The sequence below is a fragment of the Salmo trutta genome, chromosome 14 (assembly GCF_901001165.1).
Source record: "Salmo trutta chromosome 14, fSalTru1.1, whole genome shotgun sequence".
Taxonomy (NCBI): domain Eukaryota; kingdom Metazoa; phylum Chordata; class Actinopteri; order Salmoniformes; family Salmonidae; genus Salmo; species Salmo trutta.
The window spans coordinates 42,373,599-42,386,586 of NC_042970.1; the positions used below are offsets into that span (position 1 = coordinate 42,373,599).

Here is a 12,988-nt window from a genome sequence, read left to right on the forward strand (position 1 = left end):
TGCACTGTATATAAATATAAAAGCAAATGATTTTAAAACATTCCCAGATTTTGATGTTTGTATCTTTATCAGATGTGTTATGTTATTTTTCCCGATTTTGAAAGACAATCCCAGACATGCATAGTGTAAGGCAGTGGAGGCTGATAGGAGGAGCTATAGGAGATCTGGCTCATTGTAATGGCTGGAATGGAATAAATGGAACAGAGTCAAACATGTGGTTTCCATATGTTAGATATGTTTGATACCGTTCCATTAATCCCATTCCAGCCTTTACATTGAGCCTGTCCTCCTCTTATTTAGGACAACCATGGAGTTGTCTTGGTGTCCCAGATCAGTTGCTTTTCAATGTACAGTTTATCATCTATGAGAGCTACACACCTTCCTTTAAATGTATTCTCTTTGAAGAGTGGGCACAGGACTTTGCACCATTCTGCAATTTCCTTAGGTAACTGATCGTTCATGCCTATTTTAGTGCCCGACGAGTGTTTTGCCCTGGCTTCTGACCGTTGTTTTGTCTTTAAAGGATACAAATTAGCCAATGATTGGGCGCTCGTATCAATGTACACTCTGTTCGAAACGATGTGCGCATTCAATTTTGATGTCAGTCAGTTGTCTGTACTGTTGTTATAGTGATCTGGAGCGACTCTTGAGGAGCAGGTGTTAGTGGATTTGTCATCTGTCACTCTGGCTGAATGGTTCTCACTTCCTGCATTGTGTTGGGTGGCAGGATCCTTGTAATCCCTGTCACTTATGCTGTCAGCCCGACTGCTGCTCACATAGCTAAGGGCTGTTGCATACTGTCCTGTACACAGGAACATAACCTACAATGTCATGACGTCTGTCAGTCCAAAAATGTTAGTGGACTAAGGAATTTTACACCGCAATTTATTTCTAAATACATTTTTAATTTTGTGTTCTGTGTTAAAATGCTGTGTGTGTGTGTGCATTTGATTGAGATTGCAAAGGTTTAAAAGAAAATTAATTTTCATGAATGTTTGTATAAGAGGAATTTCAATGCTTGTATTCTACTGTATGTAATTCACAATGCAAGGTGCTCCATCCCTGAAGATAGTGGCTATGCATTCCAACACCATCATTTGAAAGTGTTTCCTACTATGCCTTGTGTCAGTAGGAATATAGGCCACATTCATTTCTGACTTGGACCTGCTCCTGTATTGTGATTTATAAACATATTTGTATTACTAAACCCCACACCAGAGACAACCCACATAGACCATTGACATAATCTGCTCAAGTTCTCCCTTAAACCATTTGATTTCCACTAATGCTTCGTCCTTCACCACGTGACCGGCTGTAACACTTTTTGTCCACTATGTAACCCAACCCCAACCCTTTTTATACATGGCCGTTTTGGCTGGGTCTCCAAAAATGCTTTTAACGTTTGAATACTATATTGTATCACCAGTGTATTTTCAAATGCCATTTGATGAGGAGTCATTAATTACAAGGGAAAAGAGACAGATATTCAAGTAGAATAAAGACTATAGAGATACAGTATATGGCTCTGGGTTTGTAGAAGTATCACAAATCTGTTTGTCATGAAAAACTAAGAAGGTAGTAAATGTTTTAGTGTAAGAATTAAAAGTATTAAACATGTCAAACAAAGGGAAAATACAAGATAAGGCAGAATCTTTTATTTTTTGAGCTCATTCAAAACAAATCCTTTTCACATCTACAAAACTAATTGCATCTCAATTACTGTCTACACACAGCATTCTTCCCTTCCCACACAACATGTTTTAGCACCACAGTAACACTTAAAGGTGCACCGCTCCACCATTTCATGATTGCTAAAATTCTAATAGTTTGCCTAATTTCAGTTTATGTGACAAAACAAGCAAGTATAGTGTAGAGAATCATTGTACGATCTAAACCACTGTGAAATACATTCTCAGCTGTATGAAGCTGGTGTACAAAACCGAAAGTAAAAGACGCAAAAACTAAACTTGAGCATTAGAAACATAGAAATATCACACATAGAACAGATCTACCACTTCTTAGACTTGCTTTCGATGAGCATGACAGATCTATAACTCACTGTTCTATGTGAATTTGGATGGGTCACCCAAAAAGCTTAATATAGCATCTTTAAATCCCAGATGCAGTCTTTTTAATTGCATTTTCAAATCCTCACTGTATGTCTAATAAATCACTGTGTGTGTTTCATGAAAATATCTAATAAAATAACTAAATATATTGTTTCCCTGTGCCTCCTTTTCCGTTTGAAATACTCAGTCTGGTCATGTGGGCGTGTTGATACAAATTTAAATATATTTACATACACAGCCCTGATTGGTGGATAGGAGTATCAAGACCATACAATTAGAAACTAAAATACTAATTTAGTAGAATCTCAATGGTCTAGACTCTAGAGCCTTCCCGTCTTACCCCTAGGAGGAGGATACATATGAAAATAAAAGATGACTGGTCATTGGTCAGAATAATCAGAGGGCATTATCATAACATTTTACAATGTCCTAGTGTTATTTCGACCTCATATTGTGGAAATATATATTTAAAAAAAGTCAATTAAAGGGGCAGTGCAGTCTAATTTAAAGTTGGTAAATACAACGTTGGCATTAGCGATGCTAATTCACACCCTTACTTCCTCACAACACGCTTAAGGCCACACGCAGATCTTGGAGCTGGGGTCGAAGACCGAGCCGTTGCTGCAGGTTTTGAGGTGGGTGAGGCCATGGGCGCACATGTAGAAGGTGGTGATGTCGTCTGGGTTGGCGTAGATGCCATCAGGCTTTCCGTTGCAGAAACCTGTCCCAGGGGCATGGGTGGTGACAGTGGTGGTGGTGGGGCGGGTGGTGGTGACTGAGCCAGGTTTGGGGGTGGTGGTAGGGGGCAGAGGGGGTAGTTCTTGATGGAAGGAAAAATAAAAGGAGAGAGGGTTTTACCATGAAGGACAGAGCTGAGGTGATGAAACAGTGATGACATTTCGGGACATTATTTCATCTGACTGGTTTTATCATAGTGGCCCACCACACAGTGGGATAATCTAGTAGTTGATTCATTTCAGATTACACTTTAGTTTTTGAATATCAGGTTTGCTCCTTCACTAAAACCTCAGACTTACCGATGTCAAGAAGTTTGCGCAGATGTCCCAACAAAGGGTGGTTGCCCTCAGCGCAGAACTGGTTGGCGAAGTCATCAAGATCCAGGGCCCACACGAAGGCACCGCCAAACTTGTTGTCCTTCATGTAGCGGACCTGTGCAGCAGATCGAATGAGAAGACAGCGGTAGATAGACATAGATAGAGAGGGTGAATATATTTAGAGGATATGCCACAGAAGTATCATACCAGACTTTTTGTTGACCACTTTAATGACTATGGGCAAAAATGTCTTCTTATCTAAATTACAATATTATGTTAACTGATTAGGGGAAATGACCTTGGTCTCATAGCTCTGCCTGGAGTCAAATCCAACCCACTCATTGCCCTTGTAGGCATAGGGAACCATCTGGTCTGCAATCATCTCAACTGTTCCGTCATTTATGAAGGTGCAGATCTGAACAAAACACACAGAAAGGGAGTTTGTTTCATGAAAAACTCATGCAAAGGTCTCCATTGTACAGCATTCTTGGAATAACAATGAAAAACTGATTTCTAACTTTGCTTAACATTTTGGTGTTGAATGTTTTGGCCCCCAGCAGCCAGGCTCTCACCTCATAGTAGGCCCAGAAGCCAGCTTCGCGGGTGTAGGGCCCGGCGGATGCGGGGCCACTGGCTGGTGCTCCAACGCTGGTGTCAGATGATGTCAGGCGGAAGGTACGACCATAGGTGGCGAAGCCCATGTTCAGCTTCTCCACTGGGGTGCCATTGTCTCTCCAGTACTTCATGGCGTAGTCCTGAGAGAGAAAGAGGGGGTTAGAGGGTTGGAGAGATGGATGGAGAGAGAAGTGAGAAATGTAGCAAGTACTTCAGCAGTGCTGGGGAATAGCACACCACAGTAAAGTGGCACTATACTTTTCTATCATGGTGAAAATGTGTAGCAAATGTCATGATTATACCACACCGTTATAAGTAAATAACATCAGTAAAGCTGTATGATGTTTAAAACCTATTTTCCTTTATAAAGATGGAATGACAGGGGTTTTAAACGCACTACTTGCATACTATGGGTTTACAAGAGTATCATTATACACACTGATAAAGATTCTGTCAGTCTGTGTGTTATTTTTCCTTACAGTGTTGAAGTAGATAAGCTCTCCCTCGTCATGAGCACCGCGATACAGGGGGCTGTTGTGTCCAGTGAATCTCTCCCAAGTTCCGTGGAAGTCGTAGGTCATCACGTTGATGAAGTCCAGAGACCTGGAGACGCACACACAAACTATAACCACTGAGAACAGAAATGGCACCTGGAAACTGTTTCTAAAGCTCCATAGCTATTTAAACTGATTGACCTCAGGAAACATTGTTATTCAAAATGGCTGGCAGACTCACTTGGCAATCTCGGCAATCTCATATCCAGCATCGATGGTTCCCTTTCCAGCGGACACGGCAGCGGTCAGCATGAGCTGAGCATTGCCGGTGGACTTGGCCTCAGCTGCATAGGCTGCCACGAGCTCCTGTAAAATACACACACACACACACAAAACATCATGGGTCAAAGAGGGTTGGGGATGCACAGTAGAGACGTATTATGGGGAACCATAGGAACTGGGAAAAATATATGAATAGTATGCTAGGGAATAAGGAGAGTTTCTCTTCTTTTGTAAAGCTCTTTGAACGCTTAGAAAAGCACTATATACATCCAAACCATTATCTATCTACATTACTATCATTGAGTAATAACTGTAGTGGAGGAGCCACACCCACCTGGCAGAGCAGAGTAAACCTCTTCTTGTCCTCCGGGGGGCTCCCTCGGGCCCCGGGGTACTCCCAGTCCAGATCCAGACCGTCAAAACCATGAGTTCTCAGGAAGCTGATGGACGACTGGATGAATGTCTGACGGTTGGCAGCATTACTCACCATGATGGAGAACCTGAGGAGAGGAAGACGGTTTTATCATGAGGCTGTATTATAATACAACACATGGTTTCTAAATACTACCTTACTACTTCCACAGATATACTACTTGCTAGTCTCTCATGGACAAACTAGGTAAACATAAATCGAGCATATGACCAGATTATGCAAAATTTTAGTTCTGGGTTAACTGAGAGTTTTCTACTACCACAGCATGATGGAACACCTAAAAGATGATCAAGCTTTTATCATGACGCCATAATATAATACACCATATTGTTGCTAAAGTGTACTAAAAGTAAATTAGTACAGATACCAGTAGTCATACAGTACTGATAGTCATGATCAAAGTTATCTTGACAACACAAACACTGAAAAACATGATAGTTGTGTGATTTCATGTACACTATTAGCTATAGTTAACACACTTCCAGAGAACCTAAATTCAGCTACAGAGATTATCTCACAAACACTACGATACAGTAGGTACAGTTGCAGATACTCTAAATCTAAGTAATCCAAATGTATGGTGCTTTTCATAGCCCTGTAGCATGACTAAGGGAGGTACTCACTGGGAAGAACCAAAGTTCCATCCTCCGACGGCCAGCAGAGTCTTAAGATGAGGGTTCCTGCAGAGAGACGGCAAAGAGAGGAGGAGTTGAGATTATTCAGCAATTTTGTATATGAGTAGATTGATAATTCTGCAAGTGGCTGCTAAAAACAAGCTCCAGTTCAGAGGAGGGATTAATAAAACCAAAGAAATATCCCTGGACCCTTGAGAAACTAAATTCCTCATTCAACACCAACACTAATAAGTTGTGAGCTATTTACAACACCAACACTAATAATAAGCGAGCTATTTACTTGTTCTTCAAGGCGTTGAAGGACTTGTAGAGGACGTCATCGTTCCACTCGTAAGTGACCAGCTCATTGCGGTGGTTGAGGATGGAGAAAGCGTAGATCAGGTGAGTGCACAGGTGGGCGTCCACATTCTCGGGCTTGTACTTCCCTTTGTCTGGTCTGTACTGAGACCAGTTGGTGAAGTAGCACACCATTTTGGGAGAAGCATCAGCTGCGGTGGAAACTGAGGTGGAAGCGCCCAATTGGCACAGCACCAGGCACAAGACTAGAGCGAGAGAGAAAGAGTTTTGAAAGGTAAAGCAAATGTCTATGTAAATAGTCCCAAAAACATTTATCAAAGCATATCATTTTATTACACGATAAAAGGCAGTGATAGTGCCTGATGTAAATGATGGAGTCATAGTCACCTGCTAAGATTGTCAGCTTAGACATCTTGACTATTTGCTATGAGACAAAGAGAGAAAGAGAGAGAGAGAGTAAGAGAGAGAGAGAGTAAGAGAGAGAGTGAGAGACAGACAGAGAGATATTTTAAACAATGATACTTGGACCTGTTATCATGATATTTACACTGGGTTATGCCAGCATGGAATAGATGCAAGGTTTTGAACATTACCTGCTCACTACAGACAGAACAACAATAAACTACCACCACTCACATTTCCCCATTAAATTAACATTACCCACTGCACTGCACAGGGTACTGTCCTAAACAAGTGCCACAGATTGAAATATTGAAATAATAGTTAAATAATAATTTGTGCATTCACTGACTCTCATTACTACATTGATGTAGTTAAATTATTTAGTAAACTAATATAGCAATGTACTTAGATTCACACTAAATCCTTTCGAATAGCTATATTGCATTAGTTGTTGTCAGAGTCCAGTACAAATAATAGACAGAGACTAAAGGTATACAGACCAAGACATTGAAAGCAACAGTTGCTAGCAACTGAAACAAAAAACAAAAAAACAAACATCGAAGGCCCATTTATCCAATTATACAATGAATCAAGTTGGTCCTAATGACCAAGGAAACTGTCAGCTGTGACTAGTGAGTTTCCTTCTAAACTTACCTTGGGAACTTCACAGATGAAACCGTCAGTGATGAGAAGTTAAGTCTGGCTTTTTATATAGTTTATCCAGGGGTGGGTGGGCCCACGGGTGGGTGGGCACCCATGGAACCAAATGGGAGGGGGGATTGATCAAATGTGCAACACAATCAGATAAGTACAGAAGAGTCCGGACTGGGGTGGCGATTAATTTATGACCGGCCAGGTAATGTACACTAATCAGCTCAGAAACACTAAACAAGACAGATAAGACACCAAACACATAAGAAGACACATAACCTGAGCATAAACAGATGAACAACAGTGCACGTTAGATTGGTAATGTTGCTTTTCTGTTCATTTCCCATTTTAGTAGAGATTTTGATGTCAAAGTAATTCATTTGAAGCATATACACTGTGAGAATGTTCATTCTGTATTTGCAAAACAAATGTATGTACAGTATTAAAAAAAAACGGTAGCTGGGATTATTTATACAGTGAGTGTACAAAACATTAGGAACACCTTCCTAATACTGAGTTGCACCACCTATTGCCCTCAGAACAGTCTCAATTCGTCAGTACATGGACTCTACAACATGTTTCGAAAGTGCTCCACAGGGATGCTGGCCCATGATGACTGCAATGCTTCCCACAGTTGTCAAATTGGCTGGATGTCCTTTGGGTGTTGGACCATTCTTGATACACATGGGAAACTGTTCAGTGCAAAAAACCCAGCAGCGTTGCAGTTCTTGACACACTCAAACCGGTGCACCTGGCAACTACTACCCTTCCCTGTTCAAAGGCACTTAAATCTTTTGTCTTGCCATTCACCCTCTGAATGGCAAACGTGCACATTCCATGTCTTATTGTCTCACGGCTTAAACATCCTTCTTTAACCTGTCTCCTTCCCTTCATCTACACTGATTAAAGTAGATTTAACAGGTAATCTTAATAAGGAATCATAGCTTTTACCTGGATTCCTCTGGTCAGTCTATGTCATGGAAAGAGCAGGTGATGGTAATGTTTTGTACATGGTGTGCATTGCAGGCATTTAGAAAAATGTTAATCATAATTGGCACAACTATCCATTGGTTGGAATTGTGATAACACATTAATTAGACATTATGTTGGCAAGTTTAATATTAATGACCATTAGTTGTTCAGATTACGCTATCTGTGTCCCGAGCTGTCAAAAAACATCCAAAAAATTAAATAGTTGACACTTCTCAAATGTATTATGCATATCTGATTGTCTTTGATCCAGCAGGTTCATAGCTGTACTGAATTATATATAAAAAGTGTACTTTTTCAACTTTGATCTCTTATGATAACGATATGAATTTCTAGCAGTGGTTTGTTAGGTTCATTTGGTCAAGTCACTGACAACTGTTTTTGGCAGATGCCTTGGAGCAAAGTTTACTTGGATATTTAATGTCAGCAAAATTGTAGTTTTGTTGGCGCTCTGCCACGCATGTGCACTCACATACGTAATAAAATCAACGTAAGATATATAAAGTTGTCAGCAGTATTTTATTTATCTTTCATTAGAGCACCACTTTAGTGGGATTATTTCTTTGTCATATCAGTTGAAGTCCGAAGTTTACATACACTTAGGTTGGAGTCATTAAAACTGGTTTTTCAACCACTCCACAAATGTCTTGTTAACAAACTATAGTTTTGGCAAGTCGGTTAGGACATCTACTTTGTTCATGACACAAGTAATTTTTCCAACAATTGTTTACAGACAGATTATTTCACTTATTATTCACTGTATCACAGTTCCAGTGGGTCAGAAGTTTACATACACTAAGTTGACTGTACCTTTAAACAGCTTGGAAAATTCCAGAAAATGACGTCATGGCTTTAGAACCTTCTGATAGGCTAATTGACATAATTTGAGTCAATTGGAGGTGTACCTGTGGATGCATTTCAAGGCCTACCTTCAAACTCAGTGCATCTTTGCTTGACATCATGGGGAAATGAAAAGAAATCAGCCAAGACATCATAAAAAAAATTTGGCCTCCACAAGTCTGGTTGATCCTTGGGAGCAATTTCCAAACACCTGAAGGTACCACGCTCATCTGTACAAACAATAGTACACAAGTATAAACACCATGGGACCACGCAGCTATCATACCGCTCAGGAAGGAGACGCGTTCTGTCTCCTAGAGATGAACGTACCTTGGTACGAAAAGTACAAATCAATCCCAGAACAACAGCAAAGGACCTTGTGAAGATGCTGGAGGAAACAGGTACAAAAGTATCCAAATCCACAGTAAAACAAGTCCTATATCGACATAACTTGAATGGCCGCTCAGCAAGGAAGAAGCCACTGCTCCAAAACGGCCATAAAAAAGCCATACTACGGTTTGCAACTGCACATGGGGACAAAGATCGTACTTTTTGGAGAAATACCCTCTGGTCTGATGAAACAAAAATACAACTGTTCGGCCATAATGACCATCGTTATGTTTGGAGGAAAAAGGGAGAGGCTTGGTTGCAAATGGGTCTTACAAATGGACAATGACCCCAAGCATACTTCCAAAGTTGAGGCAAAATGACTTAAGGACAACAAAGTCAAGGTATTGGAGTGTCAATCACAACACCCTGACCTCAATTCCCTAGAAAACTTGTGGGCAGAACTGAAAAGCAAGGAGCAAGGAGGCCTACTAACCTGATTCTGTTACACCAGCTCTGTCAGGAGGAATGGGCCAAAATTCACCCAACTTATTGTGGGAAGCTTGTGGAAGGCTACCTGAAATGTTTGACGCAAGTTAAACAATTTAAATGCAATGCTACCAAATACTAATTGAGTGTATGTACACTTCTGACCCACTGGGAATGTGATTAAGGAAATTAAAGCTGAAATAAATCATTTTCTCTACTATTATTCTGACATTTCACAGTCTTAAATAAAGTGGTGATCCTAACTGACCTAAGACAGGGAATTTTTAATAGGATTAAATGTCAGCAATTGTGAAAAACTGCGTTTAAATGTAGTTGGCTAAGGTGTATGTAAACTTCTGACTTCAACTGTAAATTACAACATTTACAAATCCCTTACTACTGCTGAGACTACTGATTACAGTAATAGAAAACAGATATGCAACAACCTTTAGTAACTGTCTGTCAATAAATATGTAAACTGTCATTGTGGATTATGGCACAGCTTGCAGTGTTGCATTTGTTTGTTATTTTTTATTACATTGACTTGTATTGTTCAGTGACAGGAATGACAGTTCATATTAATCATGTAAATATATATATTTTTTGCAATATCTACATAACATAACAGTTACTTTGGTGTCTATTTGTAATTTCCTTAAATTGTGCGCCCTTCATTGAAACATTTAACTTCAGTCCCTGTGGGATGCACTATGCTGTGTACAGGGCTGCATTGTGGCTGCAAACAAACAGCATATTTCTCCCACTAGACTTTGTTGATTATAATGAGAGAAATCAATACCACCATGCATAAGTGTTCACATAAACAGCTATATTTGTTGGTACCCTCATTACTGGGATTTACATTGAAATGTCATTGAAACTTCTTTATTACATTATCATCACCTGCTAATTAATACTTTTTAGTTTCTTTAGGAATGATTTGATTGAAATATGGGCCATTGTGCATATGGTAACATGTAATAATAATAAGGATTCTATTGAATTATATATATTTTCACCCTAAATGCCTCCTCCTTCTAAACTGTAACATAAATGAATTAGCTACCATGACCTCATTCGGAGTCCATCTGAATCCTGGAAACAGAAAGTGTGCTATCTACACTGATGTACAAAACATTAGGAACACCTGCTCTTTCCATGACATAAGACGGACCAGGTGAATCCGATTGAAGACTATGATCCCATGTGCAGACATCCGGGAAGTAATAATAATGCAGCACTTTGGACAAAGGCATGGAGTTTGTTACTCTCCTAATGGCCATTATCTGAGGATAAGTGTCGGCAATGTAAACCACAGCATACACTCTGACTGCTCTGCTACTATGACCATGGGAGCACAGTTTTTCATTTGGCATGTTTTCTGGTAAACATGCAGGTTTGTCGGAATGAAAATATAAAATGTTGCTTTATTTATTTGTCTATGATATTAAATTAGAAATGACTTGGTAAACTGGTAGTAAAATAACATTATGGCTGTTAGCATCATCTTGTGTGAGATTACTTGACCCCCTAACAATGTGAAGTTCTTTGAGACCAAGTGAAAAGTGCTAAACTACAGTTGTAGTGATTATGACACATTCTTATATGTCTGTGGTTGTATTTGCAGGGAGGAGGGGGACCGTTGACTAAATGCTTGATATATACAGTTTAATCATAGCTAATAAAGGTGACAAGCGGACATAACAGTGTATGTGCTTTAGTGCCGTGACATGCAAGATTTGTTTCCACAATGAATTACGGGTAACAGGTTGAAACATTACGGCACTCTTCAATTTCATGTAAAAATACAAACATTTTACATATGTGAGCTTATATACAGTACCAGTCATAGTTTGGACACACCTACTCATTCAAGGGTTTTTCTTAATTTGTACTATTTTCTACATCTACAAACTATGACATAACACATATGGAATCATGTAGTAACCAAAAAAAGTGTTACAAATCAAGATATATTTGAGATTTTAGATTCTTCAAGTTGCCACCCATTGCCTTGATGACAGCTTTGCACGCTCTTGGCATTCTCTCAATGAGCTTCACCTGGAATGACTTTCCAACAGTCTTGAAGCAGTTCCCACATATGTTGAGACTTGTTGGCTGCTTTTCCTTCACTCTGTGGTCCAACTCATCCCAAACCATCTCAATTGGGTTGAGGTCGGGTGATTGTGGAGGCCAGGTCATCTGATGCAGCACTCCATCACACTCCTTCTTGGTCATATAGCCCTTACACAGCCTGGAGGTGTGTTGGGTCACTGTCCTGAAGAAAAACAAATGATAGTCCCACTAAGCGCAAACCAAATGGGATGGCGCATCACTGCAGAATGCTGTGGTAGCCATAATGGTTCAGTGTGCCTTGAATTAATAATAAATCACAGACAGTGTCACCAGCAAAGCACCCCCGCACCATCATACCTCCTCTTTCATGCTTCACGGTGGGAAATACACATGCAGAGATAATCCGTTCACCTACTCTGCATCTCACAAAGACACGGCTGTTGGAACCAAAAATCTCAAATTTGGACTCATCAGACCAAAGGACAGATTTCCACCGGTCTAATGTCCATTGCTCGTGTTTCTTTGCCCAACTAAGTCTCTTCTTACTGGTGTCCTTTAGTAGTGGTTTCTTTGCAGCAATTCGACCATGAAGGCCTGATTCATGCAGTCTCTTCTGAATAGTTGATGTTGAGATGTGTCTGTTACTTGAACTCTGTGAAGCATTTATTTGGGCTGCAATTTCTGAGGCTAGTAACTCTAATGAACTTATCCTCTGCAGCAAAGTAACTCTGGGTCTTCCTTTTCTTGTGGCAGTCTTCATGAGAGCCAGTTTCATCATAGCGCTTCATGGTTTCTGCGACTGCACTTGAAGAAACGTTCAAAGTTCTTGAAATGTTCCGGATTGACTGACCTTCGTGTCTTAAAGTATTGATGGACTGTCATTCTCTTTGCTTATTTGAGCTGTTCTTGCCATAATATGGACTTGGTCTTTTACCAAATAGGGCTATCCTCTGTATACCCCCCCACCTTGTCACAACCCAACTGATTGGCTCAAATGCATTAAGAAGGAAATATATTCCACAATTTAACTTTAACAAGGCACACCTGTTAATTGAAATGCATTCCAGGTGAGTACCTCATGAAGCTGCCAAGAGTATGCAAAGCTGTCATCAAGGCAAAAGATGTCTACTTTGAAGAATCTCAAATATAATTTGATTTATATAACACTTTTTTGGTTGCTACATGATTCCATATGTGTTATTTTATAGTTTTGATGTCTTCACTCTTATTCTACAATGTAGAAAATAGTAAAAATAGAGAAAAACCCTTGTATAAGTAGGGGTGTCCAAACTTTTGACTGGTATAGTATGAAAAACTAACAAGCAAAATGAAA

The 12,988-nt window shown here is 39.9% G+C and overlaps 1 protein-coding gene across 1 annotated transcript; it reads right to left on the reverse strand.

The window, feature by feature from the left end:
* Positions 1-1,931: 1,931 nt before the first annotated feature.
* On the reverse strand, positions 1,932-6,974 carry LOC115208119 (acidic mammalian chitinase-like). Its single transcript, XM_029775926.1, has 11 exons — positions 6,937-6,974; positions 6,268-6,304; positions 5,864-6,125; positions 5,572-5,628; positions 4,850-5,015; positions 4,475-4,599; positions 4,219-4,342; positions 3,697-3,879; positions 3,423-3,539; positions 3,107-3,239; positions 1,932-2,889 (listed from the first exon to the last, which is right to left on the reverse strand). Exons 2-11 carry the CDS (start codon positions 6,290-6,292, stop codon positions 2,642-2,644), a joined length of 1,440 nt encoding a protein of 479 aa, XP_029631786.1. The 5' UTR covers positions 6,293-6,304; positions 6,937-6,974; the 3' UTR covers positions 1,932-2,641.
* Positions 6,975-12,988: the final 6,014 nt, after the last annotated feature.